The sequence below is a fragment of the Melospiza melodia genome, chromosome 6 (assembly GCF_035770615.1).
Source record: "Melospiza melodia melodia isolate bMelMel2 chromosome 6, bMelMel2.pri, whole genome shotgun sequence".
NCBI classification, from domain to species: Eukaryota; Metazoa; Chordata; class Aves; order Passeriformes; family Passerellidae; genus Melospiza; species Melospiza melodia.
The window spans coordinates 16,003,329-16,020,019 of NC_086199.1; the positions used below are offsets into that span (position 1 = coordinate 16,003,329).

Below are 16,691 nucleotides of genomic sequence, written 5' to 3' on the forward strand. Positions count from 1 at the left end.
CCCTATCCAATGAGATCAGTGGAAAACTGTTCTCTTACCTGAATGCTTTTGCTCAGGGTATGTGTGTGTTGGGGTTTTTTTTTAATATATTCTTTTTGATTCCCACCCCAATTTTTACATTAGCTATTAAAATTATTCTGTACGCTTTGTAATAAAGAACATTTATTAAATTTCTGTCCATTTAAATGTAAGGCCATACTCAAATATTGCATATTGTAGAAATTTTATTTCATTTTCAGGATCATGTGCAGACCATGAAGAATATTCACTGCAGCACTGTCAAATGCTCTATCCTATTGCTTCTCAAGGAAATTGGCCACATGCCAATAAATGGAATATTTTCAAACATTGTGATCATCACTTGTTGGAAGCCAAGCTTTTATTTTATTGTGAACCTGTCTAGTGAGGCTTCCAAATAAAGTAAAATAATTTTTCTGTGATCTACCTTGATGTAAAATTGAGCAGAAGAATCAGTTACAGTGGAGGAAATTCCCATTATTGGTATTGGCATCTGCATCTGTTCAAATGGAGAAAAGCAATTCAATTCACATTTCTTTAATTTGTGCTATGTATTTTCTGCTGAACATCGTTTTCCTCTCAAATAGAGTAGCAGACTGCAGAAGTGCACGTCTCAGCTTCTGAGTGCTTGTCTCTTTTCCACTGATGTGGTTCATACAGTGGGAGCTGCATAGTTAAGTAAAGGTGAAATCTAGTTTCTGATGCTACTGAATTGCTTTTAACCAGCTTTTTATTTGGGGCTTAACCAACCAGTCCTCTTTAAAATAACAGCTGTATTTGTAAGTGCCCCAAAATAAAGGATGAGGCTTGAAATGCATCTCAAAGGAACAAACAAAACAGGAGCTGACTGAGTAAGTTATGTGAGCCTGAACCAATGCAGAGTTTGAAGGGGAATGCTAAACCTTTGCATGGATGTCCTTTTAACCTGATTGTTACTTGTGCCAGTGCATTTATGTGGCCACAATAACTTCCCTGCATAGGCTCCTGTTATTGCTTATGTCTGTGAATCTATGGCTGATTCCAGTTCCGTAGAGGAAAATTTGTTCCTTGCATATGCAAACAGTGGTCACTTGGTGAGTGTAAAAGACAAGAAATCACAAGGGTTTCAAAGGTGATGAAACTTAAGGGAGGCTTGATGTCTGACTTGTACAGTGCCAAAACACAGTTCCGTATGGAGGGGAAAAAAGGAGTTGCAATCAGGTTTCTTCAATGAGCAGACATGCTCACTTTCTCTTGTTTGCATAATGAAGTTTTGCATAAAGAAGAAAGCCCCAGACACCTATATATCTTACTTGAAGCCTGGCTGGAGATGAATAGTCGTTTTTGCATGGCAAGTTGCTGAACTTAAATTTAAGTCTGTAATTTCTGCCAAAAAAAATGCCCAATCTCTTTTAGAGATCCAAGAAATGAAAAAACATTTTGCATATTGCACATTTCTCATGCATGTCTCAGTGGATGTCTGCCCTCTATGAAAACTCCCAAAACATTTATTCAAGGCCGTTTGCCAAAGTCTTGGAGAGTTGTAGAGCCTATGCAGCCTTTGGTTTCAGAGTTAGTAGATTAAAAGCCCTTTCTAGGTGAAAGCTGGCTTGGCACACATGCCTTTCTCTCTGTACCCATTGGCTTTAGCAGAGTGGAGGTGTGCTTTTGTTTTGTCTTGTGGTGTGCAGATCTGCAGAACCTGCAGTACCAGGCTGGGGCCTGGCAGAGCCTCGTCTCACTGGCCTTACTGAACTGGTGGTCTTTGTGCAGAGAAGATGAGAGCAGCTGAAGCTTGTCAGAGCACCAAGACACATCTCCAGTCTAGAGATAAAGATGTCATGTGGGACAGTGCCAAATGCTTTGCCCAAGTCCAGGTTGATGCCATCAGTTGCTCTTCCTTTAGCCACCAAATTTGGCAGACACAATTTGCTAGCTGTCCCCAGTCACCTCTGTATTTGCCAAGACTCTTAGTATGGTTTCTAGGAGGATCTATTCCATGATCTTGCTGGGGAGTCCCCTGTGAGCTTCAGGTGTTGTGAATGTAAGGCTGTTCCTGTCTGTGTGCACAGGGCCTCATCTGCTTGTTCTCCCTGGTCAGGTGCTCTGTGTCTCCTGTCCTGACCCAAAAGCTCTCGGTGTGCTCCTCATCCATTGCCAGGCACAGCTCCTTGCACTCCAGCTGCTTATTGACATAGAGAGGATGACTCCCTTGCCTGTCCTTCCTAAAGAGCTGGAATCCTCCATTCCAAGTCCCCAGTAATAGGAACCTTTGACCATGCTCATGTTTCTAGAAGCCTCTAATACCTTCTGCAAGAAGAGTTTTTTTAATGTAAAGATGAATACCATGTCTGTCCCTGGAAGGGATATTGTCTTTTGCCTCATGATTCTACTGCCTCTTCTCAGGTCTCTTTGAGCCATCACTGATGTCTCATGACCTTAGAAAGACTTCTGAAAGGGATGGGTCATGTGTTTGCTTTCTGCATGCTAAGGGTCATATTAACATTGGGGTGACTGGGGTCATGAGGAGACAAAGGGAACTGGGAGCAGAGAGGACGTGTGTGCTCTTTGCAGTGCTTAAGGAAGCAAGCAGTTTATTGAAGCCAAAGGATGGTGCTAGAGCAATTTAGCCTGCAAATTTGAAGGACTCTGACCTTTGGGAAATTAATGTTTTGTAATGGAAGATACAGTTCCAAAACAGCTTGGTTTGAAGGTGGTTTTTAATAAGGTTATAAAGAGATCACGTGGTGTGGCTGCTTGCCATAGCTGGGAGCTGGATCTGATAATGTCTGGTGGGGTAAGGCTATGGCTAAAGGCTGAACCCTGCCCAGTTGCTTGTAATTGTCATCAGGTACTAAATCTGTCTCTGAATGTCTGGTAGGATGAATAACTCCTGGCCTTTAATAATTTTTCTCTGCAGCTGTTAATCACTCCTTCTTCCCACTGATGATTTTTCAGGGTTTTTTTTCCTCTCAAGCGACTGTGGTTAAAGGTTTTCTGTCCTGCTGGGAAAGTAGCAAGTAGAGGCTCCCAGAACCTGGGGTCACTAGTTCCAAGAAAAGAGTCTGGCAGAGCTCAGCAGCACTGATCCATCTTAAATGCCTAGTTTAAAAAGAAAACAGATTCTTTTGAGTTTGTATTTACTGGCTTTTGGTTTTTATAACTTGGGATACACAGATTTTATTTCCACACTAAGTGGGTTTTTTCGTGCTGAAATTAGGAGCTTTGTAATGTTTCATGAAACAGACTGAAACTTTGTCTTAATATTTAGTGACTAAAGGCAGTTTATTTCCTTTAGTTACTGCTTGCAGTGCCTGTTTTCTTTCTTTCATGGCTTTTTCCACCCTTTTGCTTGAATGTCTGAAGCATTAATGTTGGATGCTTCACTTTATCATTGCTCTTTCGGGATGAAGGGTTAGTGGGCTTCCAGCTGTATCTTTGCTGTGAAATGTTGTGTGTGTTGTAGTGGGAATTTATGGCACTGCAGGTGAATACCAGAGCGATGCTGCTTGAGCTCTACAAAGATCCTCTCTTATTTTCTAGTCCCTTTCAGGGCACTTTGTTCTGATAACAGCACTCTTAAGAAGCATTTTTATGGCTGTAAATGGGATGATATAATGCTTTGAAGATGTGGAGAATATCAATCAGATGGTTCTACCAAATGTCATGTGTGAATGGGGTGGTGGTGTGAAAAGCACTTACGGTGTTGTAGTGTCTGATGTATGAGGGCTTCTATTACTTAGACTATTCCCTGTTTATACAAACAAGGAAGAAATGCACAAATGTGGCTGCCTTCTGTGGAGTTTTATCCTACTTGAAAGGTGTTCCATGACAGCCCAAAGTCTTGGGGTTTTTTCAGCCCACCTAAAGAGCACTTAGAGTTTGAGGTGAGATGTTTTCTCTCCTGTACCCCATTAGCTGTACCTACCAGACTGTAAAGGTGCACTCTATTGCCTTTCTTCTTTGCATCTGTGATGCTTTACAGACTGAGGAAATTGAGAACTCTCTCCCCCAAATGCCAATTTTTGGTCCATTTCAGACATAAAACTTTCCAGAATACAGATTAGTGGGGAAAAGCTTGCTAAAAGGTAAGTATAGTTGGATATTAATTGGTAAAAATAACTGATTAATTGCCTGCTTGATAATCTGTGTGCAAAAAACCAAGCCACAAAAGGTCCTCCCTCTTTTTACAGCTGAGTCTGCCGTGTTTCAGATGCCCTGTCCACGTGCACTGATGGCTGTGGCTGTGAGCTGGAGCCCCTGGACAGTGAGCACCCAAATACTGGAGTTACTGCTTGGTTTTTTCCCTACTAGACAATAAGTTGGCATCTATCAGTGATGAAAAATAATAAAAGCAAGGATTGTCACGAATATTTAATAAAAAAAAAATGTAAAGTATTCTGCTGATGGAAAAGCTAAGGCAACTGAGCTGAGCTTGCCTTTATGCCAGGAGGGGAAATGGGCCATCCACAATGCTGGGGCTCCTGTACTGGCTGGTTTTCAGTGTGGTGGAAAGTCTTAGTGACTACAGATTTTTGCTCTGATGCATTAATATTTATAAGCTCCCTCTGATGTCAGTGTATTGGTTTTCTGTGAAAATGCTTTTTTTAAGATTAAAGCAATACATTCTTCTTTTTCTTCTTCTTATTTGCTACTTCTTTACATAGGAAATTTTCAAAGTGATATCTGAAAAAGTTAACTTCACTGCATGTATGATAGAAAGTTTGGCTTTACTTTTCAAATTGTAAATTCCATTTGGGATTTTTCAGTCTGTCATACAGGAAAAACAATTTGCTTAATTTAACCATGACTATGATATACAACCTGATAGTAATTTTCTCTCTTTTAATTATCATTCACTATGTGTTTAAAAAAATCCAATCCCAACCCCAAAAGCCAGCTATTCTACATAGTTTGAGACTCTGGTAAAACATCAATTTCAAGACATTGATTAATGTGCTTTTAGTAACTTGATATTGAATTCTTCTTTAAATCCATACATCATTCCAACTTAAACATGAAGTCAACTAGCATGGTAATTATTTTAATTGTTGTTGAGTACATGGAATGTTGCATTATCCAGTAGAGTTATTCACTGGTTTTAGGTATAGAACTAATAAGCTGGAACAGGCTTTAGGGATCTATTTGATATTGCAGACTAATGCAGCAGTTACTTAAATGTTTCTGGTTTTCCTGTAAATGTTGCAGTGTGTAGATAATCTTTGAAATTAGAAGTATTTTAAAATTAGTGACCTCTGGGAATGTAGTTTAGAACTGACCATTTTTCAAATGTCTATTCAATGAAAGTAGAGAGAGACAGTCTCTCTTTGACACAGCTGAGTTGCCTCTTCAGAGGCAGAAGGGAAGTACAGCTAATAATGACCTTTCTTTTTCCTCAGAAAGAGAGATTTGTCAGGAGGCAGCTAGGCTAGCTGGGAATGGGAGCCCTTCCCCTGGTAGCCAGTGGCTCACTTTCAGACTGCATGGGGAGCTAGAAAGTCATGGACAACACCATGAGGGACACAAGAATAGTTGTCAGCACACCAGGTGAAGTAGTCATCCCACGCTGTCCTGTCAATCATGCCCTGCCTGACCTCTGCTAAGGAAACAGCCCAAAAGAATGTACATGAGAGTGGTAGGATGTATTTTTCTTACTGGCTTTTTAAAGCACAATAGGAAGAAGTGGTAACTGGTCCATGGCTCAGACTCCCAGCACAGTTCATTCAGCAACTGTCTTGTCTCCATTGTGTGTCCTGCACAGGCAACCCCTTGTTGGGGAATTATGGCCCACAGTCTGTTTCATTCTCTCTGTTTACTCTGTGTTTTGAAGGTCCTAGAGTTTCTTGTGCATAGGATCAGCTTTCTTTCCATGCCTGACCCCAAACCCTTTTGCAGGTGACGTAAGGCACTGTGTGTGGTTAGGTGGTATTGCATGCTTGGTTGCATCAGGGATATCTTCTGCCCTGAGCCTGCTGCTGTGACCTGCCTGGCTGAAAAGCCTGAAGTCACTGGCTTAGGAAATCTTCTGGCCAGGGAATCAGCTAATTACAAAACAGGTGCATGGTGGCTTGACATCCTTATTGTTTGGATACTTCTTGTTTTTAAAATAACTTATTTTCAAATTACGATATTTTGGTAGAGGATTTTTTCCCAAATTAACTAGTCCTCAAAATGTTTCTATGGCTTTTTGTCCCCTGGGTTTAAGCAGAAAAGGTTCTCATATTTCAGGTAACAAAAAGGACATCCTGCTCCCCTCTGAAAAGGGGAAGACCAGCTACAAGCCAGCCTTGGTAATTGCTTCCTTCTTCCTGTACCTTTTTAAGCATGTGTGGCATTGTACCTAAGAGCAGGCACCCCTCCTCTCCATTCCCATGTGCTGTTCTGGCTTCTTCCCTCCTGCTGGGACAGTGCAGTTGGTTCCAGTAAGTCCCAGAACGTTTGCAAAGTTCATTTTGGGGGGATTACAGAAACCATTTGGACTGATTCTCTCTCAAATGGGTTTGGCACCCAGCTCACGAATATTTATCTTCCTCAAAGTAGAATAAAAGCTTATTCAGTGTGTATGTAGGCATGACAAGAAATGCAGCTTTTGCCATCAGTCACTGTCCTTCCAGGGACTGTGGTGCAGTTTTGTCTGAAGCTTGGTGTATTTCCATGGTAGTTTTGAGTTGTTTTGTTTACTCCAGGGCACACACAGCAAAAATGTTTGATTATTTTAAGTTTTAGCTTACAATACCTGGAATGCTTCTGAGTAGTCTGCTGCCCTAATTTATAAAATAGCGTTCCCCACCTAATTTTTCCTATTTTTCTTGCTTAGCTCTGTGAAAATCATGGTTTCAACAATTTGGCTATTAACTCTTTCTCTGCAAGATTCATATTTTCTTCTCATCACAGAGCTGGAACACATCTGGCCAGCCTCAAGTGATGATCTACAGTTGGGCTTCCCACACCATAATAGCAGTATATTAAACACCCACCACTTACAGCTGCTGTTATCTGCAAGAGGGCTTTGAAATTCTTTGCAAGAGGTGCTTGGTTTAATTTTCTCTTTTATTTCCTTGCTGAGCTCTCACAACAGGCTCTCTGCTGTGTCTGTGCATTGAATGCTGCTTCTAGGCCAGAGAGACTCCAGACTGGTAAAGTGGAAGAGGGACAATTTGTGTCATAGATGCTGATTGATCGCCTGTCCCTTTGGGCATCCTTGTAATGGCCTCCCAGAAGAAAGGCCTACTGTCTTGGGTGGAAAACTGGAGGAGCCTTTGTGTATTCAGCAGTGTGCAGCATTTGTGACTGTGGACAACAACAAAGACACTCTCAGATAGAAAAGCACTGAGGGCAGTTAGGCAGTCCTGTTCTATGACCTCCCAAAAAAAGGGGACTTTGATTTTCATATATAGGGCTACTGGTGCAAGGAAGAGAGATTCCTGTCTTGTGCTCACTGAGGCTTTTCATTTTTAGGTTAAATTTCCTATGTCTTCAAAGTGAGAAGATTCTAACTTATTTAAATAGCCTGCATGTACTGGGAAGAGGGCATGGAGCAGGAGTGGCTGGGCTTTGTGCCAGGGATTCAGTTCTGCTCTCAAGCCTAGTGCAGAAATGGTTTGTTTGGCTTGATAGCTTGTCAGAGGCAGTGACTGAGTGTTTCTGACTGCATGTACCTGAGTCTCAATTCTCATACCATCAGAGTAGACAACTGTCTCTACAGATCTGCCTAAGTTGGCTCTACCAATTGCAGTTCTCAGCATTTTGGTTTATAATTCATAGGCCTCTCCAGTCTCTCATTGCTGGAGATTCAGGATCACTGGAATGATTCTCCATATGGCCAAAGGCTTGGTCCTTTCTGATAAACCTCAAGTATTGGAATTGTGCTCTTGAAGGAATCAGACTGACTGCAAGTCTTTAAACCTGAAGTCTAGGGTGGGATCCTGTGTACCAAGATGATGGGGGTAGAATAAGACTCTAAATAAGAGGATAAATGGCTGCAAGGTGCTGTGTTAGTTCTCCTTGACATTTGTACATGTATCCTTTTCAAAAGAAAAGATCTGTCAAGCATGCAGAATGTGCTGTGGTGCAATTTGCACACTCTGAGGGCAGATGAGAAATGAAAAGCAAACTAGATCTAATTAAAACTGAGATGCTTCCTCTGTAATATCAGCCACTTCCTACCTGTGCTCACCTAACAGCCCTGTCAGTCCCAGCACTGCAGCTGCTTAGTATTCATCTTGCCTTACTTCTGGGGACATGAGTCAGAATCTGCCAAAGTGCTTCCTAGACAGGGAATGAGACTGAACAAGTGCTTTCCTGAATTTGAATCAGGTTGTTAGTGCAGATTTTTATTGTTTGCATTCTAGTATGAAGCGGTGCTTTTCCATTAGTTTTTGTTTTTACATTTTCCCCACATTTCCAACACTAACATTTCCTTTTTTTTTTTCTTTTTTCAGGAAAAGAGGCGTAGAAGTAGTGCAGGTGAGTAAAGGTTCTATTTTCTTGTAAAGAAGGCTTACTGATTTTAAATGCTGCTGTTTGGATGCCAATATGACCTGGGCTTAATGATTTTTCTTTCCATTCAGTTCTTTGTGACAGATACTGCTTTTGGATAGACAGGATTCCCCTTTTATGAAGCCTGTGTTGAACCCACATGCAGTCCAGCTTAATAGGTGCCCTAGTGAAAGTGGGAATGCAGTTAGGCTTTTCTTGTGTCTGTCAATTAATAAGTTCTGATAGTTGATTAGGTGATGTTAGTCTTTTAATTGCATTCACAGAATGCAATTAACAGAAACAGGATATGCCCTTTGAAAAAAGAAAGCTATGGCAGAAGCAATGTTCTTGTAACCAAATGAGCAGAGAAATGATACTAAAGTGCTTTCAAGTTGTGGCCCTTCTACAGAAAAGTTCAGGTGTTGGCTACATTTGTTCTTTCCCAGCTCTGAATGGTCATATTTCACACAAGATGTTACTTAAAGGATGGTGTCAGCTTGTGAAAGGAATTATGTTACATGTCAGCTGTAACATAGAGCACTATAAGCTCTAAAAGGTGAAGGGGAAGCATGCTCCTCCTTTCTGGCTTATTTTGTGTGCTTAGAAGAGCTGTATGTCATAGGTTTCACTCTTGCTGATACTTACCTGGTGCTCATTTTGAACTCTGAAGTGGTGAGTTCCTCACTGCCTCAATAGCAGCAATAGAAAAGAGAGGAGGAAAATGGTATGTTAGCCTTGGGTAATTAAGGTTGCTCTGAAATCCATGTGAGAGGTGCTTCCCAACACCAGCAGGGAGCAGGAGAAAAGCACTTAACACAAAATAAATTGAAATATCAGGCCATGTTATTTTAAAGAATCCACTGTCAGAAAAGACTTAAAAACTTCTCATTGCTAGTTAAAATGGAGAGTATGTCTTTCAGTCATGAGTGGTTGTCAGAGAACTTCATTGTGTTAGAAGGACAAAGGGCATGTACTTTACTGGCTGTGTTTAACCTATCACCACTGCTGCATCATCTTCCTTTCCTGTACGTCCTGTTGCTCAGAGCTAAAGGGCAGTTTCTTTCATCAGTTTTGATAATGGCATTACCAAATTGATAAAAACAAACCAGCATTTACAAAGCACAGCTCGATCAGGAGCACAGGGAGAAAGCTAGCGCATATTTGTGTCGCTGTCTAGGGGACATTATTATTTAATACCTCAGTGTATTACAGTCCAATGCCTGCATGTTATATGTGCCTTGCACCTGCACTGTACATTTATGCAGCAAGGGGCTCATGTGAGATGAATTCAGTGATGCATCCATTAGTTGAGCAGAGGGCAGATTCCATTTTACCTCATGGATTAAAGTTATTATCTTTCCATAGGTTTGTGTAGCTTAATGGCTACAAAATTATTGGAAAGTATTTATTTATTGTAATATCATTTTGGGAAACATTTGGACAGAACTAGACAGGACTTTGTCCCCATAAAAATGCTTTATGCTCTCATAATTTATCATCTCATATTTGACAGTGTGGTTGAGATGTCAGACTGATCTATAGTGGGAATTTGTGCCCCAAAGGCATACCTCAATCCCTGGTGCCTGCTGCTCCGCTGGAACAGGATGTATTGAAGTGTGCGATCACCCTTTGCCTATCACTTGCATGTTGCTGCATATAACCCCATGTGCTTCAGCCAGTAGGGAAGGTATCAGGAATGGGCTCTTGGCTCATCCCTTATTGCTAGAAACTTTTGCTTGAAGCACCTTGCATGACCTGTCCCCCTAGCCCTGCTTCCAGATGAAGGATTGTCTTGATGTCCGTCTGGTGCAAATAAACCTAAACAAGGTTTATTTGACAGAGGGAATATTGTCTTCCTGTGTCAAGCAGCTGCAGCATTTCTTTGATTTGCTTCCCCTTCTCCTTTAAAGAACCTGTCCTGTTAGAGAGAAACCAGCTCTTAGGTCTGAGAGTAGGCATGTAAATCAAAACTCAACATACACAGGATGTTTACCTGATTTCTTTTTTACATAAATTCAGAATTTTTCTGAAGTAGACTTGCTTTCCAGTAAGAAGTAGTGAGTTGGAAGGTAAGGTTTAGTTACTGGCTTCTAGAGAGCAAAGCATGAGGGACTGGTATGTGCTGACTTCTGTGAACGTACATCAAATTATTCTTTTCCAAAGATGTTTCACAGGAGCAGGAAAGGATTTTCTACTACTAAAGCAAAGTCTTGGAAGTCTTCAAATAAGCATCTGTGTGACTTCTGTTTCCCTCATGCAGGGAGGATTTAGGATAGTCCTCTCTTCTTTGGCTAGACAGATTAAATTCTTTTATTTTGCTTTCTTAGAGCTAATTGTGCTTTATAGATTGACTGAGCTGCTGCTAGACCGCAATTAACATTTCATGACTTGTGTTCAGGTTTTGTTTTGTCTTCTCTCACCCTTCCACTTTCAGCAGAGAGAGTGGTTCCAGGTTTCTATTTTTATTGACTGGGGAGACATGCACATCCTCCAAAGAAAAATAAAACAAGAGTGGCAGTGGGATGCTAAGCAGGCATTCTCCTTTATCTAGCAGTAAGACCTTAATTAAAGCATCACATTGAAAACAAACAGAAAACATCTCAACTTGTGTGGTGATAAATAATTGGGGTTTTTTAGAAATACTGATTATTTTCTAACATAAAAATTCACTGTGAACTCAAGGTGCAAGAGCTGAAATGTGCAACATTATATAGTACAACTGAGTAACATCCACCAAGCTAGCTGGCTTAGAAGATGGTACAGTAGATTAATTAAATAAAAAGCTTTCAAGGTTATGAACTTTCCAAAGACAGTATGAGTCTGAGCCTGCACCCAAACATTTGGAAGCCTGAATAGGATTAACTAATTTCTGTTTTTCTGGTGGACATGGCAAAACTCTGACTAGAAGCATCCTTAGAATCTGGCAATGTTTTGGATCTAGGTTTGCTTTCTGCAGCTTAAATCCAAGTCGGTGGGGCAGCCATAAACCAGTGTTATATTACAAGGAAAAAAACCAAAAAAGCAATTTACTAGCTTTTCAAGGTGGGCTCTTGACAGAATACTGTGCTGCCTCTCTCACCTTATTATGGGGCATTTAGTTATTTTTTTTAAAGCAGGGATCACTTGAGTATCAGGGAGCTTTTTGAATTAGTGCTTACTTGTTGGTGAGGAAGCACTCTTGTTCTGGTTTTGCAGGAGGAGAGACTGAAGGATGTGTCCCATTTCTCCCAGGGAACCTGTTGCAGTTCCAGCCCCAGTGCTGCTGGGGTCTGTGCTGCAATCTGTGCTGCAGAAATTTCAGCTGCAGCTCTCTGGGAAGGGCTGTGGGGCCACTGGCTTGTGCTGTTGTGTGGGCACGAAGGCAGGAGTCATGAAAGGTGGTCAGCAGGGCTGGGGCTGCTGGCTCTCTTCCAGTGAAAGGCAGCTTTATTTAAAGTGTTCTGGATTTAAAGTATTCTGAATGAAATGCATTTAAAGTATTCTGAATGAAATGCTCTTGTGATTCCTGTGGCAGTTCCAAACCTTCTCCTTTCTTTCTGGCTCTTCCCACCATTCACAGCTGCCTGCTCAGCTGGTGTGGCTTGAGCTGGTGGCCAGAGAAGGGTAGAGATGCCCTGAGCAGGTGACAGACATGACCAGAGCCCATCTGCCATGGCCTGCAGGCAGTTGCTAGGCAGGCAGCAGCTGGCAGGGCTGAGGCAGAACAGCTCTTGTGCTGGCATTGGGGTGACTTGCCAGAAAATGCTTAAACTGAAGTATTTCTTAATCAATTCATCACTGTTTCAAGGGGAAGACTGCTTATGAAGCTATGCAGTGGATGGCTGATGAGGTGTTTATCATTAAAAAAAGCTATTTTATGTAATGACATCTACAAATAAGGGTTTTTTATAGTGTCTTCATACCTTGTTCAATTTCCAGCCCTCCATCACTCAAATTAGTGGAGGGCAAAATTTAGGATTGAAAATTGTCGGTTCTTCTTTAGCTAGTAAAGTAGCCAGTTTCTTATGACTGTGCTCTGGTAAGGGAGAGAAAAAACATCTACCTTGTTTTTCAGGAAAAATCTGTTGGCTTAGTTTGAAGAATGTAAGAGTGAAAACATGTGCCCTGGAGTGGAAATCATCACAAGTACCTCTGATAGAGACATGCATTTATTTTTGTTTCACAAGCTATGCAAAACCAGAATAATTAGCTGCAGCCCTTTGGCTTCTGACAAATTGCCAGTCTGGCTTTTGTGTGACTGAGTTTGGAGCCTTCGTATTTCTCGTGACTTCAAAGCAGTTTCAAGCACTTCCACACCCAAACTTTCCTTGAGCTCTTGCTCACATTTTTGAATTCTAAAATAGTGAAGATTCCCTATTTTGGGGTGGGTGATTTTGGATCAAATGAACACTAGTGCTCTTCTATCTTAGAAGGATGTTCTAGTCAGTTGTCTATAAAAGTGGGATTAGTTGTATTTCAAAATGCATGTTTTTTAATAGCAGTGGGATATGAAGGAGAGCATGTTTTCTGATGTGGAGCAGCTGATTATAGTAGTTACAATGGTCTCAACTGCTGTCTTGTTTGTCCCTCAACTTTCTGGGAATAGAGATATTTGAAATCTTTTATTTTGGAGAAGACTGTCCTTTGAGACATGGGTTTTCTTGAAGCCTGCAAAGGAGAATTCAGGGTGCCCTCCACACTATTTAATTCTTCAATCAAAGTGCAAAACTAATGACAGTTGTTTCTACTATTTGTTGCCAGGGATCTGTTGTTTTCTAGAAATTAGGAGAGGTTTATTTTCACATGAAATATTAATGGAGTAAGCTTGAAACAGCAGTGTTCTAACCAAGAAAATGAGCTTGTAAAATATATATTTGGTAGCATGTACAGAAAGATGTAACTGGAAAGCTTCCAAAGCAAGCAAGGTTGTTGAGATGTTGGAGGGTTGGCCCTCTAGCACTGGGAGAAGAAAGTTTATTTTTACATGCATGCCAGGCCTTCAGTAAAGTCAGTCCCTGTTTTCCTGAGAATGGCAGCCTGCTTTGCCTTTGGTGCATTTTTGGAAGTGATGCTATAGAGGCTCTCCAGCCCTTCCCAGTCTGAATTGTGTTAGGTACTTTGCATGTGTTTGAAGGTGGGGGGACACTGCTTAAAATCTTGGAAAGCTCCTGGTACTTCTTAGTGTCAGTGCTACAAAGGGTGTGCTAAGCACACAAAGTAGGTTCTTCCAAAAAAGTGCATTAATCTCAGTTTGAACCCAGAAACAGCAGAAATGTGGAAGAACAAATCCCAGGCAGAATCCTCCCCCAATCCTTCTCAGTAGGGGAGATCCTTCTGTGTGAGACCTTTGTGGCAGCTGAGCAGCAGCATTACCCAGCAGGAATGCAGCACAGGTTCCAGTGCAGGGAGAGATGACCTTGGCACAGTGCTTTACATTGCATCAGCACGCTCGTCACTGAGGTACAGCATGGGCCCTTCTGGTCCACCGGGGAAGAAGAAGAATAAATACACATCTGTTTGGGCAGGGAAGGGAGAGAAAGCTATGGAACATTCTCACTGTGTGGATTAAGCAGATCAAATGGACAACAAACACTTATTCCTAAAAATTAGTCAGAGTAAGCCAAACAAATCAAATTGCATTTATTTTCACTTTTGGTGACTGAGTGAGAGAGAGAACCATGAAGAAATTTTTGTGTCTCAGAGTCTCTTACTGACTGGTTTGACTGCTTTCTTTTGATGGCAAATCCCAGTTGGTTCTGCAGTCAGTTGCAGACAACACCTGTGTATGAGAAAACAGTGCTAAGATTTAGAAATGTGTAACTAATGCATAATGAATGGCTGTCAGGTTGGAGCTTGTACTGTTCTGGCCTATGGAGCCAGCTCTACCCTGTGCCTTTGCCTTCCCCCAGCTCCTTGGTATGTAGTGATGAGGCAGTGATTCCTAACAGTGCTAAAGGCAGGGAGCTGGGAAGTCCTGAGTGGAAATCCAGTCCCTGTGGGACCTCTCCCCAAGATTTGGGTGGCTGTAATGGGATTGAAATTGCAGTGGGGAATTGCCTTGCTTTGTCACTTACTGCAGGCACTTCAGGCAAGTCCCTTACAAATTCTGCCTCTGTTTCCTAACGAAGGTAATATTCCACATAGTGGAATGCTATTTAAGTTACTTGAAGATATCTAAATGGATAGATTTAAAGACAAATGAGTGTGTGAAGGAAAACAGGGCTGTTAATTTCTGAAGACTGCTGTATAATATTCATTCTGTCATTAGCCTAGGTCTTCCCACATACTTCTTCCAAAGCTTCATAAATCCCTCATCAAGAAATGGTATGGATAAAGTAAGACCCTCAAAGAAATGCTGGCTTATAAAACTATTTGCCTATTTTTGGAGCCTACAGTCCCAGTCTTTGCACAAAATCACTGTTAGACAGTGCTTTTTTGAATCATGATTATTGCAAGTGCCTGTTGGCCAGCAAAGACTTGGCTTTGAGTCTGCATTAAACAATAGAGTTATTTGTCTCACTGGATGCAGGTGTTGTGATATGGTATCAAAACAGGCCCATGGAGTGTGTTCAGGGGCACATGATTCAGGAAATGCCTAATTTTAAAACCAACCTGTCTCATTTGTGGTTTTACTGAAACTGCACAGTCAGTGTTGAAGTACAAATATGCATGTAGCTCTTTTGACCTTTTCTGAAGTTTTTTCTTGGAGTAGGAAGGGTGGGGAGTTACTATGATACCATGACAAGTGTGACTGTATCTTTGACTGTACTCTCCCAGATGAATGCCCAGTCCTTTGTGTATTTTGGGGGTGAAGTCATGCAGTTCTCTGCTCTGTCAGAGTTGCAAGCTTATTCCTGTCACAGCAGTTGAAACCTTGCCTTCAGTCCTGGGGTTTGGTTCCACAGAGATGTTTTTTAGGAGCCATGACTCATGTACCCACTGTAGCTCAGACCTGGTTGCTTCCAACAGAAGCTTTATAGAGAGAACATCATCAGAACAGTGGAGGAGGCTGTGTTTGTGCCTGTCCTCCTCAGTGAGGGTGCTGGTAGGTCTGAGCTGCAGAAGTTCAGTGGAGCTTGAGGAAGTCTTTTCAGTGTATGTTGACTCTTCTTTCTCCAGCTTCTGCAAGACTTACTCCTTTGATCTGTGGCCTGAGATAATTATATCTGAAAATATTGCATGCTTGTTTAGTCTTCTGGCACTTCACAATTAAAGGGGATAAACATATTAATGTTGCAAGAGTGAATGGTTCCAACAAAACCTCGTGCTTAAAGACATAAGCCCTAAAGTTTCTTAGGTTTTTCTGTATTTGGTCTTTAGCCTTAAGCTAGAGAAACTCCTAATGCATGTACTTAAGCTGCCTCTATATAAAACAGAGCACAATCAAATACAGCCAAAACTGGAAATGTTTTCCTCAACTTCATTGCCTTTAGGAAATACAGCAAAAGACAGAAGAGTGGCTTCAACTTAACTAGGACAGTTGAACTTCTGCCCCATCCCCTTTCTTTCTCTCCAAGGGGAACTGTGTTTTAAGGGTGATGTCTTTTGCTAGAATAAGTTTTTTTTTCACTTTAATTCTGCATTTCTGGTGAAAGCAATACGCTTGGTTTTTCTTTTAATTTCTTTTTGCAAAGGTGTAGACCGCTTTGCTGTATGTCTAAAAGTAGAGATCGGACAGAAGGAGTTTCTGCATGTGTTATAGGGGTTTTCTGTGCCTTTGGTTGTTACTTTGCAATATCTCTGTGGTGGTTTGAAAATAACTTGGTTTTTGGTGAAGAGGAAAAGGAGTCAGCCATGGAAGTGGCTCTAATATTGACCTTTTGATCGAAAATACTTCTGGACTTTTTGACAGTTTATTTTTAATCACTCTCAATTTTTCAGTAAAATTTACTGCTAATGGTAATTTTGCATGGTACCAAAAGCAGTGCAATTAATAATGTAGGGTGGAAATTGTTGAATCTAGGGTTTCATTTTGAGGAAGACAGGAGATTACCAGGAGAAATTTAGATGATTGAGCATAGTTTCTCCAAAGTGAGGTAGAAGTGGTTTATCCCAGATGTGTGTTTCTTTAACATAAGGTCACAGAGCTGTAGTATGTTAATTTTTAAATTTACTTTTATTTTTTTCAGCCCTTTCACTCATATGACTTGTCACAAAGGAGTTTGCTGCTGTAGCTTTCTAAATTAGATCAGTGTGGTTTTCTACTGGCTATGCCAGGAGCAAGGGTGGGCAAGCAC

General features: G+C 41.2%; 1 protein-coding gene across 1 annotated transcript in view; it reads left to right on the forward strand.

Moving 5' to 3' along the window:
* The window catches only part of ITPK1 (inositol-tetrakisphosphate 1-kinase), a 140,080-nt gene that overhangs the window by 22,458 nt on the left and 100,931 nt on the right, over positions 1-16,691 (forward strand). The window contains exon 2 of the mRNA XM_063160081.1: positions 8,439-8,463. Within this exon, the coding sequence (XP_063016151.1) occupies positions 8,439-8,463 (25 nt within the window). The remainder of the gene's footprint in view (positions 1-8,438; positions 8,464-16,691) is intronic.